The 18,515-nt window shown below is 42.5% G+C and overlaps 1 protein-coding gene across 2 annotated transcripts in view; it reads right to left on the minus strand.

The window, feature by feature from the left end:
* Nucleotides 1–7,722: 7,722 nt before the first annotated feature.
* Nucleotides 7,723–18,515, minus strand: part of LAPTM4B (lysosomal protein transmembrane 4 beta) — a 51,057-nt gene continuing 40,264 nt past the window's right edge. The window contains exons 6-8 of one of the 2 annotated variants that reach the window (XM_035126285.2): nucleotides 14,140–14,235; nucleotides 10,934–10,981; nucleotides 7,723–10,134 (exon numbers count right to left, since the gene is read on the minus strand). In XM_035126285.2, coding sequence (XP_034982176.1) covers nucleotides 10,973–10,981; nucleotides 14,140–14,235 — 105 coding nt within the window. In that variant the 3' untranslated portion in view covers nucleotides 7,723–10,134; nucleotides 10,934–10,972. The remainder of the gene's footprint in view (nucleotides 10,135–10,933; nucleotides 10,982–14,139; nucleotides 14,236–18,515) is intronic. The other variant, XM_035126284.2, reaches the window with a different exon arrangement.

The raw sequence follows: 18,515 nt of genomic DNA on the forward strand, positions 1-18,515 counted from the left end.
TGCATAAACTCACTTTGAGTAAGGTGGACATATGACTTAATATTTTCGTTGGAGGCAGTCAAATGGCTGGCATATGAATATTAAAATTATTATCACTACTATAACTAGCTTACAACCACTACAAATGCAGTCTAGAAATGAGAAAATGTGAAAAATATTGTAGTAGGAATAAGTTGGTATAACATTGATTCTGTAAACATAAAGGTAAAGTAAAATATATAAAAACATTTATATCAATCATATCTCAGCACCAAGAAGAAATTGATTCTCATAGTTCTAAGCAAACACCTGAATCTTTGGTCGTTTTCATATTGAATATTTTTATTTTATTAAAAAATTGAAACTAGCAATCTTAAATTAAACAGAAGAATAATCACTGGGTCATCCAAATATTGCTCAGACATTTAAAGCATAGCGTGGGCAATCTGAATTTGACATGGTTCCATTTCACCAAAACAAATGCAACTCTTCAAAGAAAAACAATGTAGAATCTCCAGGATTCCAGACATTCAAGTTATTGAAATAAGTAACTCTCTTGGAATCCTACCCCAATTGATGTAATCTCTTCAGCTTGTTTCTCCAGTAAATATCATAAAGATGTCACGACCTTTGCCAATCTGATTCCAATCATAAGCCGCTTGCTGTCTCTTAGGACAAATAAAGGGGCAGATGCAGAACACCTTACCAATATTAATTGTTTAGTTTTTTCGAACTGGCTGCAAGAAATCTCACTTCAAGGGGGCGGGATCAGAATGTCAGTAGCACAAATACTGTCTTTTATTTCTTGAGAACTCCAGCTGTTTGTAAGGGCGCTGCTTTTTATGGCAAGATGGTGCACACATTGGGAAGTGAAGAAAGAAAACATTTTTGCTGCAGCTGCAGACAGTAGGAAAGTTCCCTTTGCAACAACCTTTGAGAGCCTATATTTCTGATGCTCAGGAACAGTTAAGGAAAAAAGGAGGATGGGGAAGAAAAAGCCAGGAAATACACCATAGAATCATGTTGGAAGGGACCACAATGATCATTTGGTTCAACCTCCTGCAATGCAGGAATCTTTTGCCCAACATGGGGCTCAAACCCACAACCCTAAGATTAAGAGTCTCATGCTCTACCAACTGAGCTATCTTTCATGAACCAGATTGCCCAGCATTAATAGAAGGCCTCATCTGTCTCCTGAGAAATCTCTATGTGGAACAAGAAGCTACAGTTAGAACTGGATATGGAATAACTGATTGGTTCAAAATTCGGAAAGGAGTACGACAAGGTTGTATATTGTCTCCCTGCTTATTTAACTTATATACAGAATTCATCATGCGAAAGGCAGGACTGGATGAATCCCAAGCCGGAATTAAGATTGCCGGAAAAAATATAAACAACCTCAGATATGCTGATGACACAACCTTGATGGCAGAAAGTGAGGAGGAATTAAAGAACCTTTTAATGAGGGTGAAAGAGGAGAGCGCAAAATATGGTCTGAAGCTCAACATAAAAAAAAAAAGATAATGGCCACTGGTCTCATCACCTCCTGGCAAATAGAAGGGGAAGAAATGGAGGCAGTGAGAGATTTTACTTTCTTGGTTTCCATGATCACTGCAGGTGGTGACAGCAGTCACAAAATTAAAAGACACCCGCTTCTTGGGAGAAAAGCAGTGACAAACCTAGACAGCATCTTAAAAAGCAGAGCCATCACCTTGCCAACAAAGGTCCGTATAGTTCAAGCTATGGTTTTCCCAGTAGTGATGTATGGAAGTGAGAGCTGGACCATAAAGAAGGCTGATCATCGAAGAATTGATGCTTTTGAATTATGGTGCTAGAGGAGACTCTTGAGAGTCCCATGGACTGCAAGAAGATCAAACCTATCCATTCTGAAGGAAATCAGCCCTGAGTGCTCACTGGAAGGACAGATCGTGAAGCTGAGGCTCCAATACTTTGGCCACCTCATGAGAAGAGAAGACTCTCTAGAAAAGACCCTGATGTTGGGAAAGATTGAGGGCACTAGGAGAAGGGGACGACAGAGGACGAGATTATAGAATTATAGAATCATAGAGTTGGAAGAGACCACAAGGGCCATCTAGTCCAACCCCCTGCCAAGCAGGAAACACCATCAAAGCATTCTTGACATATGCCTGTCAAGCCTCTGCTCAAAGACCTCCAAAGAAGGAGAGACTCCACCACACTCCTTGGTAGCAAATTCCACTGCCGAACAGCTCTTACTGTCAGGAAGTTCTTCCTAATGTTTAGGTGGAATCTTCTTTCTTGTAGTTTGAATCCATTGCTCTGTGTTGTTCGCTTCTCTGGAGCAGCAGAAAACAATCTTTCTCCCTCCTCTATATGACATCCTTTTATATATTTGAACATGGCTATCATATCACCCCTTAACCTTCTCTTCTCCAGGCTAAACATACCCAGCTCCCTAAGCCATTCCTCATACGGCATCGTTTCCAGGCCTTTGACCATTTTGGTTGCCCTCTTCTGGACACATTCCAGCTTTGTCTGTATCCTTCTTGAACTGTGGTGCCCAGAACTGGACACAGTACTCCAGGTGAGGTCTGACCAGAGCAAAATACAGTGGTACTATTACTTCCCTTGATCTAGATGCTATACTCCTATTGATGCAGCCCAGTGCATCAATGGTTGGACAGTGTTCTCAAAGCTACCAACATGAGTCTGACCAAACTACGGGAGGCAGTGGAAGACAGGAGTGCCTGGAGTGCTCTGGTTCATGGGGTCACGAAGAGTCGGACACGACTAAATGACTAAACAACAATAGAAGGCGAAAGAGAAGGGACTAGTTGCTTGAGTTCAGGTTGCGAGGTAAGTAGAAAAGTGGGAGCACCAACCAAACTGGAACCTAAGAAGCTGCCTTCTGAGTTTAACTTTGTTTATCTAACTCAGTCTACACTGACTGGCAGTGCCTTTCCATGATTTCAGACAGTTCTTCCAGCTCTATTTGTAGATTGTTATGTATTCAGTGGTCTGTGTTTGCCTGAGCTTGACTAAGGAATCTGAGCTCCTGTATTCTGATTCGATACATGTTGTCCAGTCACAGAACATTTCAGGATTTGGGCCTCTGCCATTGACCCTTGAACTTGAGTTGTTATTCGCAGTTTGGAAGTGTAGACAGCCAATCATGTTGGGAGTGGGAGTGGCCCAGGCTTTCAGAAATGTATATAAGTACAGTAGTTGTTTTGCCTCTGTTTCCCAGTTATGTAGTTCAATGAAGATTCTTGGTATTATCACTGTGTCTTGCCTTGTGAGAACCCACCTACACTTCATAGATGCTGGGGACTGACCCCAAGACATGCAAGAGCAGATGAGTGACCATTGGGATATGGCTCTTGGAAAGTCTCAAATCCCCCAACTCCTTGTTAGTGGCATGTAAAGAAATGCCTGTTTGGCCTCCAATACTGGCTCCAGGATTTTGGAGGTCCTTAGCCATGGCACTCTTAGTGAGTTCCTTGAACCTGAAAGATTCAGAACAAAAATTTTATTAATCTTCATGTGATCCTTTTGGATACTCTGCAGAGTAGGAATGATAGAATGGAAGGTGGTGGGCCCTCTGCTGAACCTGAGGTCCTGGCAAATGCTCAACCTTTAGAATATAAGACGAACCTGCGGGAGCAGGCTAAATAACACCTTTTCCAGTAGCTACATTTACTCCCTCATGTAAATATCAGGGCCATTGGCTTAAACCTCTGCCTTCAATGGCCATATAGGAATTGTATGAAAGTGTTTTTTTTGTTAGTTAAAAAAGGGCTACTGTAATGCACACACAAATTCATATACATAGAGCCCATTGCATTTAATTGTGCCTTAATAACTTATACAAAACAAACAGCTGTTTCAGGTAAGTGTCAAGATAAAATGTGTGTTTATAGTGTTTGCTTGTACTTCCAAGTAGTTTTATATTTCTTGGCTGAGCAACAGTGCTGTCATCCCAGTGGTCCAGGATCTTATCCATAAGACAGGACATGGATGCAAAAGGTCACAGATCTGGCATCTCCAAATCCAGCTGAATTAATAAAACAAAAAGCTGGCTAGTTTTGCAGAAGCTTTTTGGTTGAAATCCAAGGATGTCCAGACAGATGTATTGGAGCCAAAATGCCCTTTGAATGGTGTCAGACGCTATTTTACAGCTTTTAATATTATGAGTTAAGATGCTGGTAGTGCTTTAATTTTCATTGCTCCTAGCGGAGAAACTCACTTTAAAAACGAGGCAGCAGATTGAATTTTCTAGAAGCAACTGTGCAGTCCATTTGCATGATCTAGTAACATACAAACCAGACACTGGACACTTCATTCAGGACAATGCATTGTTAAGACACAATTCCCAACTCTTTCCTGACACCTGTTGCTAAACTGATTACCTTGCTAGAATAGTCTCAGAGGTCGCAGCCAAGATGCCTGTCTTGCTAAATCTTGGTAACACATGACCACTTAACAGCCTCATCAAAGATGAAATTCTGAGCAACTGATATTTTGATTGGCATCAGATCTTTTCCGTTGTCACACCACTATTTCAACATTTTTTGCATTCCTTTCTCAAAGTAGCTGTCCTTTCCCTAGAAAGTTCATCCAAGAAAGATTATATTTTTGTCGAAGTAGAGCCACTGTCTGTGCATTTGGATCCAGCAGGATTCTTCCCAAAGCACTCTGTTCCTACTCATGGCATGAGCATAACTCCTCTCAGGCAATGGTGCTTTCTTCACCCTCGCTCTGCTCCTGAAAAAACACTCCCAAGGGCCAGGGGACCTTTGGAAACAGCATGGGTGTGGCTTGGGCGACTGAGAGGCAAAACGATGGAAACTGGAGGGACACAGTATACAAACCCACACAATGCACTCTTGAATCCATGTCTATAGCTACCTAGGCTGCTTATGCACCATATATTGAAAGCACATTCTCCCCCACCCCTGTGTGAAGCCTGGGAACTGTAGTTTGAAGGTGCTGGGAAGTCTAATTCTGTAAGGAATAAACTATGGTGCCCAGGATTCTCGATGTGTATGTGCAAGTATGCAGTTCAGCTTTTGTAGCTTTACCGTTTCATAATAATTTTAAGGTTCTAATGTTATTTATTTTCAATATTTATCTACCATCCAAGAACCGAAGTTGTCTTAGCAGTTTGCAAGTTAACAAAAATTGAAACCTATTACGAGAAACATGAAATATAAAACCAGCTTTGTTCTGTACCAGGGTGTAAGAAAGTCTTGTTGATTATTTGGGCCGCCATAAAATATTTTCTGCTGGTCTCAAGCAATAGCATATGTATTGCCTGCATTTCCTATGAAACAATAGGAAGAATAGATTTGCCATTCAAGGCAGAAGTGCAATACAGCAAAATTATTTTAAAAGACCCATCAAATGCGAGCCAGTGTATAGGGCTACTTTTACAGGCATAGTTCTTGACTGCTTTGCACATCTGCCCACCTAACACTCAACTATGTATTTTTTAGTATGCTTCCTAGGTTTCTATGTTAAATCTGCCCATGTGGTGTAGTGAACAGAGTGGCAATCTTAAATTGAGATGTGGAATTAAAACTGTGCCAAACCATGCAGACATTGATCAGCATTTAGCTACTGTCCCCTCAGGCCAATGTATCAGACATATATATTGCAAAGTGACTCCATATATTTCGCCTTCACCTTCTCAAAGGAAGTGTGATCCTTACAGTGAGACTTACAGCTGCTGATATTCTGATAAAAAAACACACCCACCCACACCCAAGTGAAGCAATGCTAAAATGAAATGCTTGGGGGGAAAGCAGTGCCAAAACCAACCTGCACTGAGATGGTATGGACACTTGTATAACACAGGAGTGGGAAAGTACAGTGTAATTCTGGGTCATATAAGCAACAGAAGAATCAAGGGTTACAATAAAGCAGATGGGAAATGTCTGTACACTTTGGAAGGCTTAAATTTGAGTGCAAAGTACTGCAAAACATTTGCTATGTGGGATAGGGGATTATTGGTTTTATGTTTTATTTTGTATTCTCATTTTCTGTTTTTATGTTGTGAAGCGCCTTGTCATCTTCAGATGAAGGTCAGTATACAAATGCAATAAATAATAACCACAAACTGCACACAGCACAGCAGATTAATTATAGGAGTGAAGAATGTGCATTCCTTACCTTTGTTGGTCCGTTTAAAAACAAACAGCAGCAGCAGCAGGGTCTTAGCTTTTATTGCTGTGTGTATCAAAGGATATGCAGAAATCTGTGCATCAGAACTGTGGGTCAGTAGGCTGATCCATGGCAAGTGTCCTTTTTAACTCCCACAACAATGCAGACTATTCTGTCCTGCAAATTAATTTGGCACAGTCCCTGAACTTCTGTTAAGAAACCAACACTGGATCATCAGCCAAGGCTCTTCTCTCTCTTCACTGTTAGAGGCAAGGCAGGTGATGACAAAAGAGAACCTGGAAGTACCCTCAACTCTAACTTCCATGCTGAAGTATGAGCCGAGTTGGTTTTCCTCTTCTCTTTTGCAACAGATGGGAAGCGGCCAGAGTACAAAACAGCAGACGAGGCTATGATTTGCATGCAAATAATAAATATAAAATTAGAATCCTTTTTATTGGGGGGGGATGTATTGTTAGTTGTACAAACCAAGGGCATACACAGACATGAGGAAATATCCCTTTTTATTAGAGACTGATTTGTTTACACAGAAGATTTGAATGAGAAATATGCACAAGCACTTATTTTCATATGTTCCTTAATATTCCCCAAAAATTAAATAGCTCAACCAAACAAATGCCTAGTATGGTTTCTGGTCCAGGTAAGCCAAAGCTAAAAAAAAATCCTACAATTTAACCTGTCTACAAAGATTCCATGTTGCCTTGCAAAGCAAACAAAAACTCCATGCCAACCTACTTAACTCAATGAGAAGGTTACATATCAATGCACTGATAAGTTTATAAACTAAATTGGAACATATTATTGCCCAGTTGGTAGGTGAGCATAAAGTCAACAATGGTTTGCACAGGATGTTTGGGCACTCACAGTGGTGACCTGGCCACAGGATTTCCTTTCAGCCATCCGCGGTGGAAGAGAGATGTCACATGGCTTTCGGTGCCTTTACTTTATTCTCCACTTGATCACTTGGCCAATTTGCAGGGCCTTTCAGAGGCTGTGACGGGCCCCGTTGCACCATGTGATGTCATGTGTGCACTGTGCCGTGCCATGTGATGTCATGTGTGTGACGCACATGACGTCACACACACGTGCCAGGAACACCTGTTCAGCAACAAGCTATGTAGAATCTAGGCGATGCCTATATATGTGCATGAGTGCGCGCACACACACACCCCCACCCACACACCCATTGAAAAGTGCGCTAAAGAACTGTTCTTCTACTACCTGCTAGTAAAACATACTGTTGCTGACCTTACTGGACTTCCTGGCCTATTTCCTTCTACAACCACTGGGTTCAATGACACAATCTGCTGTTGAGCGGACTACACTCTGCACACAACCCAACAGTGTAGTGGCTCCGGTTGAACTACACATGACACTAGTGATGCTTGCTCAACACGACTGCTTTCTTTTTGGACAAAAAGCAGCTGAAGGCCCTGACCTGGAATGCGTTCCTCAATAGGGACCCAGTGCAGGCTCCCTGTTGGAAACACACATCCATTATTTGCTTTCCAAAGGTGCTGTTTGGAATAAGCACTACAGAACTTTGGAGGGCAAAAAGTCACCAGGAGAGAAACAATTTTCAGCAAAAAAAAAAAAAAGTGGCACAGTTCTGGACTGGGCTGGGAGCATGCTGAGGCTTCTCTTAAAGGTAAGATTGGCCAGGATATGCATGCTTGTTTAAAAAACGCAACTAGCATTATTTTGTAGTTTGGTTCCCAGTGACTTAGGATACAAGCCAGGAAGTCCCTGATGTGAGGTTTGACTCTGCTATGAACAAACTAGCTGGCCATTATGCAAGCCACGCTTAGTCTCAGCCCCACACCTGCAGCATGAAGGTAATAATACTGATCTACCTTACAGGGCTGTTGTAAGGTTAGAAGATAACGAGTGCGCAGTGCTTTGAAGTTAAAGCACTTATAGAAATGCTAATAATTCACAGTAATACTTAACAGGGCACTAACAAATGAATCTCACTAGAATGTTTGTAAATGCAAACAAGAGGACCAAATATTCTCACACTTAAGCAGAAAGCTAGATATACATATATCTGATGGGCACAAAGAGTTGTGCCCAAAGATACAACTGGGAGAAATAATTTATCCCAACTGGTGTGTTCCTTAGTATATGGTCCCCAAAGTGCTATATTTACAAGCGGACTCCCATGGGAAAAGGTTCACATTTTGGATACTCAAAGAGGTATTAATTGTTTACCAGACCCAACGACTCAAAAGAACGTATGGCATGGCCTTAAATCAAACTGCACACAATCCATACAAAGTTTAACATTTTAAAATCACCACTGCTTCCAATGGGAGGTTTATGCACTTGCTTGTCTTCCACTGAAAAGAAAGAAATTTCAAAGTGGTTTCTTCCCATTGTTTGCAATTGTCGGATGGGATTACATCAACAGGCAAAATAAATTATCAGAACTATCTTAAGAAGAGAAGGAATCACTTGGCCAAAGGCTGAAACAAAGAATTTCCATAATAAATCTAATCTGGATTGAGACTATGCCCCCCTTTTTCCCACTTGCACATTAATTTGCCATAGATGTGACTACGTTCACCATCTTGATACAATGCATGATGTGGTGCTCTGCAGCTCTATCATGTTTCCAGCTCTGCTTCCTATGATTAATCTTAGGGCCACAGATGAAAGCAGTAGGAAATGTATTTGTCAATCCATGTCATGTGTCAGAAACATGTTTTTCATCTCTCTCCTTTACACATACATACAGACCCCTATTTTAATGTGCATCTATATATAGAGAGAGATGTACTCCTTACAAGCATCCTAAGTGAACAGGCCTAGCATGGATGGGGCACTGATGTTAACATTAGACTTCCCGTTACAGAAAATAGTTGCAGTATCAACAGGGATGCAGGCAGGATTTGCAATGCCTTGAAAAAGCCACATCTGTGCAACTTCAACGTCCCCAGACCAGGCCACTTAGGGATCCAGATTTGGAGTTGACTTGAAAAAGGGGAGTTTTGGTCTGGAGAACCACATTAAGACCGCTGGTAAGAGGAAGGGCAAAAAAAGGGGCCAGTGGTCTCACTTACAGCTGAACAGGGCAATTATTCTAGGGCAGGGGGTTAGTAGGTCAAAGTGCTTGCAAGAGCCAAAATTTCTGTAGTAAAAAGTTCAATCTAATCTTGATGCCCAGAGCTCCTCCAATACACACATTTGCCCTCTGCATCAGCCCACATTTCTGAGCGATCAGCCAGTCAGAAAGCTCCTTTGCGCTTAGAGCACAATTCAAAGCAATCTTGTCCTTTTTATTAATAGCTGAGTTAGACCTTTATAAAAGGAATTGTGTTTTCAACCACAGCTCTGCTGTAGAACGATGAAAATTTGTTTCTTCAAACCTCAGCGTAGCTATCCACTTTGTTAAATTTTGAGCTTTGAAGACACAAGCTTTCGCTACCACAGCTGAGAAGTCTGGTTAAAAAGGTCCCATATATTCCTGATGAAATAATTATAAACTCAACTGTTCAGGGCACCTTCTGTTTTGTTTTATGATTGTGGATTAAAGGACAATGTCACGGCCTGAGGCATGATCCGGGAATTAAGAAGACAAGAGAAACAAAACTCCCACTCTACAGTTTATACCCCTATATATTTTCTAGATTTGCAGGAGAAGATGTGAAATAAAACCACCCCAAAACAAACCTACATTGCAACGATTATCACTTTAGCTAATCAAAATGGTTCTCAAGCCAGTTCAATGCTGCTTTAGGCAAATAGGTTTTTCTTTTGAATAATCTACAGCAAAATAGCAATAAAGACAACCTGGGAGATAATACACCTGTCCTGAAAAATGAAAGAATCTATTGCTCAGGTGTCGTGAAAAGTAAAGCTATTTGTTCTTTAGGTACATTTCACGCACACACACACACACTCGCTCACACACACGGCTCCTCATGCAGACACATAAGGGGGTGGGGGCTCTTTGGCAGCGCCATTTGCAGGATCATCATAGGGCGGCAGCAGCACCTGGGGAGAAGCAAAAAGGAAAAGGTCAGTGTTGAAAATGTAAAATTCCACAAAGACTCATGCAAATCCATTACCAAGTTTTCTGGCTCTCAGCCTCAGTACGTTTCCGAGCACAATTCAAAGTGCTGGTGCTGACCTTTAAAGTCCTCAACGGCCTCGGCCCAGTATACCTGAAGGAGAGTCCCCACCCCCATCATTTTGCCTGGACACTGAGGTCCAGCGGCGAGGGCCTTCTGGTGGTTCCCTCACTGCGAGAAGCAAAGCGACAGGGAACCAGGCAGAGGGCCTTCTCGGTAGTGGCACACGCCCTGTGGAACGCCCTCCCATCAGATGTCAGAGATAAACAACTACCTGACATTTAGAAAACATCTGAAGACAGCCCTGTTTAGGGAAGTTATTAATCTGTGACATTTTATTGTATTTTAATCTTTGCTGGAAGCCGCCCAGAGTGGCTGGGGAAACCCAGCCAGATGGGCGGGGTACAAATATATTATTATTATTATTATTATTATTATTATTATTATTATTATTATTATTATTATTATTATTATATCACCTTACGTCATAGGGTGGTTGTGAGTTGGAAATGGGGAGGAGGAAAACCATGTATACTACCTTGAGCTCCTCGGAAGAAAAAAGGGTGGTATATAAAAGTAATATAAATAAATACATTTGTATCCCATTTTTGTTCCTTCAAGGGGCTGAAGGATTGGTACATGGTACTGCTCCAGTTTTTCTTCCTAGCAACCCTATAATTTGGTTGGACAGTGAATTGGGTAAGCAATCTAACACTACTCACACAAGGTTGTCAACTTCAGGCAGTTTCTAACCCTCCTGTTCAGCAGTCCTGTAAAACACACCCAACTACGTTCAAGTAGGTTGCTTCAAGCTTTCTAAGGGCTGCCGGGGCAGGGAAATGGAAATATTGGTTGTGTAAGCTGCCATCTGTTGTTGGCTAGAACCCAGGCAGTACACAAGTGGTCTGGAAATGGAACCCAGTATGGGCCAGAGTCTGCTGCTGAATCCTCGCTCTTCATAGCTAAGGAGGTGAGGAGGCAAGGAAAAGAGCAAGATAATGAAAACGGAATAGGCGTCGGAGGCCAAGTGCAGTTGTGGGTTTGAGCAGATGCACTGTTTTTCCTCCTGCCACACCTTTGTTCATGGTGGCTGATGGAGCAATTCAAGAATCAGTGCTACTAAGGCTGGACTTGTGCTCAACACCTCTAAAGATTAGCAACTCCAAACTTTAAATTCAACAAGGAGAGAGCAGCACACACGCAACATGTTGCAAACATATTGGGTTTAAACAAAACTGCACTTAAAAATAAATAAATAAATAAAATCAGACATTTGCTTCTCAGTCCTCTTGTTTTGTCTCAGGAGACATTCCTTCCACACCAGCACAGCTGTGAAGAGCTAGCAGCAGCAGCAGCAAACCTTTGTTTCCTTCAGCCAAGCATTGTAATGGAGCAAATAGTCAAGAGCTTAGGAGAAACATGAGAGGCCAGGTCATTAAACTGACCACCTGCTTCACTTTAGGTTCCCTCCCCCACCAAGCCCTAATATGTATCTGCGGTTACACAAACATATTAAAAGACCACCCAGGGACACCAACAGATTAGTGCAGATTGATGGGGCTGCTGCTTCATGCATAGGGAGCTATGAGGCTCTACCTGCCCAGTCAAATTAAATGCAAGTGGAATGGGAAACAAAAACAAGTATGGAAAAAGGCAAGCATGCCCCTTCCATTTGTCATTTTTATTATTTGACATATCAGTGAGTTATTACAAAACAGCCTCTTCGTAGCTTACAAAAAAAGGTTAAAAGCCAAAAAGGCAAAACATTAAAAATACATTTCAATGAAACCATTCCATTAACCACGAACCCATTTTAAAGTGCTGGTTTTTACCTATGAAGCCTTGTGTGGCTCAGGACCCCAATGAGACCACCTCCTTCCATATGAACCAATCTGGATCCTGCATTCAGCATCCAAAGCCCTTCTTCATGTGCCCCTTCCAAGGAAGGTGTGGTGAATGGTGACATGAGAACTAATGTTTGCAGTGGTGGCTCCTTGCTTAAGGAATGCTCTCCTCGGGGAGGTATGGCTGGCAACATCGCTATCTACTTTTAGGAACCAGGCAAACATTTCTTTCTTTCTTTACCTAGGGCTTTGGCCCTCACTTCTATATATCTATGGCCTCTTTCAGTGGGTAGAATGTGTTAGACCTGTCTTTTAGATGTACAAATGTCTTTTTCAGGTTTTTATTCTATTTTGGTTTTTCACCAGCTTCAAACTTTGTACTATTTTGTACATAATACTTTGGGTTAGGTATTGCAAATAAAAGTGATTAATAAGTGCGAATAAAACCACCCCGGCAGAAAAATAACAAAAACTTCAGAAGCAAGAGCGGGGTCCCATGCCAAGTTCTGCCCCCTGAACTGCTTGTGATCATTGGCAATGGCAGGCACTACGGTAGCCCCCACAGTGGACCTGTGAACATGCCACTACTCTGAGGAGGACTCCATACCTTGTAATTTTCGTTCTACCACTTGGGGAGAACCATGTCCTGCATTAACATTGTTGTTCTTAAAATACAAGCAAGCTACTCTGGTTTTTACAAACCAGAACATGGTTTGGAGATTCTGTCTGAAGCACACAGGCCATGTGCCGCTTGTTTAAGCTTTCCTTAATGCATTATCATCTGTCAAGAAGTAGACTCCAGAGTGCCTCCCTCTTCGCCTGGGCAGGAAGCAACCTAAATGTTTATCTATGAGCATTTCCATTAGAAACCACCCTGGAGTGATTACAGATGGAAGCTGGACCGCCCTGAGATAATTTATAACCTCAAATTCACTGCGCTGCCAAAACATTCTTAAGCGCACATTTGTACATTTTCCACGTGCACGAGTATATGGCTGCCCAATTACAGAAGTGCTCTATGATTTTTAGGGAAATAAAAGGGCTCCCTCTTTAGGCAAACAGCATACGTTTAGCAGAAGCAGTTGCATAAAATATATACTGTGCTGCAGTGAGATCAACTGGGACTCATTAAGATAATATTTCCAAGAAAATGGCTGATAGCTCCTTATCTGCAGCAGAGACTGTGAGGAAGAACCTTAGATTCTTCCAACACATTGGTGTGGACCATCAGAGGTCCTAGTCATAACAAGGCAGCTCTATTGCTGAAATGACATTAAAATGTTCCGGAATAGGATGCATCAATGTTTGGGGTAGGGACTTGTCACTTCCACCAGGGCTTCCTAGATTCCAGGGACCACAGAATGTTTAAGGAAGGAAGAGGACTTGGAGCAGGCAGAGAGTCAAGAACTGTTTGAAAGTTGTCCTGTTTCCCACAAAACAACATGGATAGCACAGACACAGGTCTGCTGCCTGGTAGTTGTAAAAGAATGCAGACTGAACATCCCTTGGGTGTACTATGGCTTTACTAAGTGGAGTTATGCATCAGTTTTGTGCCGCTTTGTTCTCATGCTGCCCCCTTCCCTTTCTATCACACTGCAATTCAACACCTCCAGGGTTAATTTAACCATTGTTTACGCCCCAGCAAATGGTGTTCCGAAGCAAGCATATTGCCTCTGAGCCATGAGAGGAGGCTCCATTTAACCACAGTTGATGAATTACTCGAATCTCTTTTGCAAAAAGACTGATTTGACAGACAGGCCTTCATTACTCAGCTGCAATTTGCATGAGAGGGAACCAGGCTTGCCTACCCTGTTTGTGTGAATCAGCTCTGGAAAGCGCCAGTTTACAACGCGGCTAAGCAAGGCATTACACCAATGCACTGATGGGGCATTTGGTCTGGAGGATATTACAGTACCTGTACTGTACTAGGTGCTACCATCATCCAGAGTGCATCAGAAATGGGGGCTCCCCAAAAGTAACTGGAAACAGAAGTCAACAGCCACAGGCTAGACAAGAAAGTGGTTTCATGCCTACATTGCACACCCAAAGGCCGTCCGAGCCCCATTTAATGTTGACATCCTTACCGCTGTGTCATTAGTAGTAATGTAGACCAGGACATCCGAGTTGTTTCTGTTGTTAATGTATCGATAACAGTTCCATACGCAGCTGATCAGGTAAGCCTGTGGGAGGGAGAAGAGGGAGAGAAAGAAGATGCGTTGAATTTGTAACAGATTTTCTTTACCACACATTCTTTGTTGCAACATGCTACGTAACGATTAAGAAGTTGATTTATTTTTTTGGTAGTCTGTCCAAATAATAACATTAGCTGGTTGTAGCAAAAAACCAAAACAGCTGAGCATTTTGGTACCATAAAGCTGAGTTACCAATGGTGAGTCCAAATTGACTGCAGGCCAGGGGCTTGCTGAGCCTAGGGCTTGCTGATCAGAAGGTCGGCGGTTCGAATCCCTGTGACGGGGTGAGCTCCTGTTGCTTGGTCCCAGCTCCTGCCAACCTAGCAGTTCGAAAGCACGTCAAAATGCAAGTAGATAAATAGGAACCGCTACAGCGGGAAGGTAAACGGCGTTTCCATGTGCTGCTCTGGTTTGCCAGAAGCGGCTTTGTCATGCTGGCCACATGACCTGGAAGCTATACGCTGGCTCCCTCGGCCAATAATGCGCAACCCCAGAGTCGGTCACGACTGGACCTAATGGTCAGGGGTCCCTTTACCTTTTAACCAAGCAGAGAAGAAGTTGCCAGCTGGAAGAGTCCTGGAGTTTCTATTAGTTTCTATTCTATTTTTTTACCCCTTGGTAGCCCATGGATGTCATGGAGCATGACTATTTTGATGTGCCCCTTCCCTAGAGCTACAATGCACTGGTGTTCAAATCATTGACAGACAAATGCATTGTGAAGGCAAGGCTTCTTCAACAGGAGAAAAAAAAAGCTGCAGTACCGTAAGTCCTTTTTTGAAGATATCAACAGGGAGGCTTCTAAAAATTTCTGTGGATTTATTCCACCTGTATAGACTTATTTGCACGGCTGCTTTAAATGCTTTAAAAGACTTAACAGATGTTGGTATGGATGTGATATCTGGAGAACTCCCAAGTGAAGTACGATGCCTCAGAGGGATTTTTGGCTTCTGGAGAGATGAAGGAGAATCTCTATGAAGCAGTGCAACTCAAAGCATGGACTCCTGAAATACTTCGCTGCACCTCAGCTATCCTGATGTCAAAAAATGCTGCAGACAAGTATCTCATTAAAGCAAAAGTCACATCTCTAAACATACCAGGGAGTGGGTGACGGGGGAAGGGACAACAAGCACAAGACTGGGGAGAGCTCCATTATGACAGGGGGGCTTGTCATCTATATGGAAGATTTTACCTGGAAAGCAAATCCCTTTTAGCTATTCCTGCCCAAACAAGGTGCCTAGCACAAAATCCTCTGGACTTATTTTGCCTATGATTTGGCAGGCTTCATCCACCCTAGAAAATTTGCCTGCAAATTTTACCCACTCCCATGAAAAGAAAAAGTTATAGCTGTGGTGTTGTTTTTTAAATTTCATGCCAGAGGGAACTGGAAACCAAAAGCTTGCCATGGTTTGCGCTCATAATGCTAAACCATAGTTTAGCATCACATCTGAACTGGCTCCATATATATTATCTGAGTTTGCCACAAGGAGTACATTCAACAGGGAGGTGTAAGATACACAGGCTTTCAAACAGATTCATAATTTAGATGTATGCTTCAGTGGGTGCTTCTAGTTTCCCATGAATAAATGAAAGTAATTCCAAGAGATAGCAGGTTCTGATTCCAAATAATAGTATTTCAAGCTGTTAAGGGGACAATGGTTCCTCCTCATGCTTTGCACCTTCTTATGTTGAAAATGCTTCTATGTAGAAAAAGAGAAAAGACCCTGTGTTTAGATCTACATCTTTTTACTGCCATGCTGCTTGGTCTCCGGCTGTTTGTTTCTTTATACTGATTTTATTGTTTAAGGCTTTTAACTTCGGAAGTTGCTTTAAGTACCGTCATAGGGATTGAAGTGCAGAGTATTAAATATTAAAAGAAAATGAATGAAAAGTACACAATTGCTGCATGTGAAATAAGCATACATAGCAATTAATTGGAATTGGATTCTTCTAAGGCTTCTTTCCCTTAAGCAACATCTGTCATTCTAAGCATGAGTAGCAAACATTTGGCATCAACCTCTGTGGTTTTTATCCCTGCTCATCCATGAATAAACTCACTTTGTGACCCTCAGGCAAATTGCTGACTCTCAGCTTTAATTTGTGGCGTGCAAAAATAATTGGCTGCTTTTATATTTCACAGTGTTCTAGGGAGGCTGAGTGATCTAGATTGTAGAACACTTTGTACTTTATAAGGCTGATATTCAGTCCTTAATAATGCTTTTCTATAGTGCTTTCATAAGAACATAACCCTACAATGTTGTAAACGATCCATATGGGGGCGTTTGCCGCATTTCTCCATCTCATCGATCATTCTGGTTGCCCTTCTCCGAACCTTTTTCAGCTCTACAGTATCCTTTTTTCGAAGTGAGTTAACCAGAACTGTACACAGGATTCTAAGTGTGTTCTTACCATAGATCTGTATAACTGCAAGTGAAAATCCACTCCCTTATTTTTGGATAGGAAAGGTATGCACTGCGAAATAGGTCAGTGACTCAGCCTAATGGTTTTTCAGCAGAATAAAAGGCTTTTCGGGACAAATCAGCAGGAAATTTGCTGGGGCAAAATGAGTTTCCATTGCAAGGGCTCGGCATATGCCTGTGTGTGTCCAAGACATTTGGCTAGCATACTGGTTTTAGCTGCTCATCTTCCCAAGCACGCGTAGGTGGTGTCTCTGGCTTCCATTTGCCTGTTGTGGGTGAGCTGGTGACCTCCTTGGTTAGGAAAACTTTGTTTGCTTGGTTTATACAGAACTACTACGAAGTAACAACATGCTTTGGGGGCTTGGCTGCAAGCACTGGTAGTTGCAGAACAGTGAGAAGCCTAGGTTGCTGTGATTTTAACATAACAGCTGTAATTTTGTTCTAATACATTGGCTCGGGAGCAGCTTAGCATTCCTACATTTTTTGGTTATGGCCTACGTTTGGACTTCCTTGGGGAAAAGGTAAAGGGATATGGATCTGGACTCTCTGAACTCTGCATTTTCTGGTTTTGTAACATTTTAAAGATCCATCTACTTTAGCCTTTGCCTTCGAGAGCTTGGCGTAAACAGAGCAATCCTATGTATGTCTTTGTCTACTCAAAAGTAAGCCTCACTTAGTTCAATGGGACTTACATAGACGCAAGCGTGTACAGGATTAGAGCCAAAATCTAGGGTTGTGCAAGATTGGTTTGGACCCTGATTGGGTGCTTCAGAAAACAGATTGCCTCAGTCGGACTCCGTTCAACCCCCAACCCCATTCACTGCAGGGATTTCTGATTTCAAGCCAGCTAGATTATGTTGGAAGTTGGGAAACTCCAGTTAGTTTACGAACCATGGTTAGTGATCAAGACAGGTTCATAAATCATGGTTTGATTCTGGCTTGGTTTAAATGAAATAGCCTTGCTTTAAATTTACCAAAGTTCTCTCTGGATGTAATGATCAGATATACTGTAATGGGGAACCCTGGTTAGTTTAAAATGGAAAGCAACAGATTTTGATCGCTTTCTCTTCTGCGCGCCTGAGAAGGAGTGGGAGGTGTAAAAATATGAGGCTTACTGCAGTTTATTGATGCAATACGAAGATATCATTTAGTGCTACCTCTGAACCGGCCATCTGTATAATGTGTGAAATCGATTCATCATCAAAGAGGGATCGTGTTGTACTCGGGCCCTTAGAGCACCCCCCCACCTGCTGGGGTGGGCAGGGCCATGGCCTGCTCCACACCAGTTGGTTGTTCTCCGGTTGCTTGAGCCCTAAAGCCAATCGCTTGGCTTGTAGGGTGGATGGGGAACAATATATAACCCTGCACGTTGTTGGCTGGTCCTCTTTGCCTTCGCGCAGCAGATTCCCCCCCTCCCTTTATTTAGGTCTGTCTGGCCTTGCTATGGACTTTGTTGGTCGCCTGTTTTTTAATGTCTAAAACCCTGTGGTGGGCCTAGGGCCATACCAGGACCCCACGGGGGCACCGAGGGGAGCTTGAGCCTGCCCGCAAGGGTGGTGCTCGCTCCTGCTGGGGGTGCTTCACCCTCGTTATCGGATTCACCGTGAAAGTGGTTGGGAATCTGATATAGTCTGGTGATTCCAATGCCTAAACCAATACCACTAACATTCTGTATTTAATAAAGTTGAGGCCTAAATTTTGCCCAATAACTTAAACTAAAATCCTGTGTCACTGTGTCTCATTTCTTGGGGGTGCTTGGGGGCCTTGAAGCACAAATGAGCCTATTAAAGGTAGAATCATAGAATCATAGAGTTGGAAGAGACCACAAGGGCCATCCAGTCCAACCCCCTG

The sequence above is a fragment of the Zootoca vivipara genome, chromosome 8, assembly GCF_963506605.1.
Source record: "Zootoca vivipara chromosome 8, rZooViv1.1, whole genome shotgun sequence".
Lineage (NCBI taxonomy): Eukaryota > Metazoa > Chordata > Lepidosauria > Squamata > Lacertidae > Zootoca > Zootoca vivipara.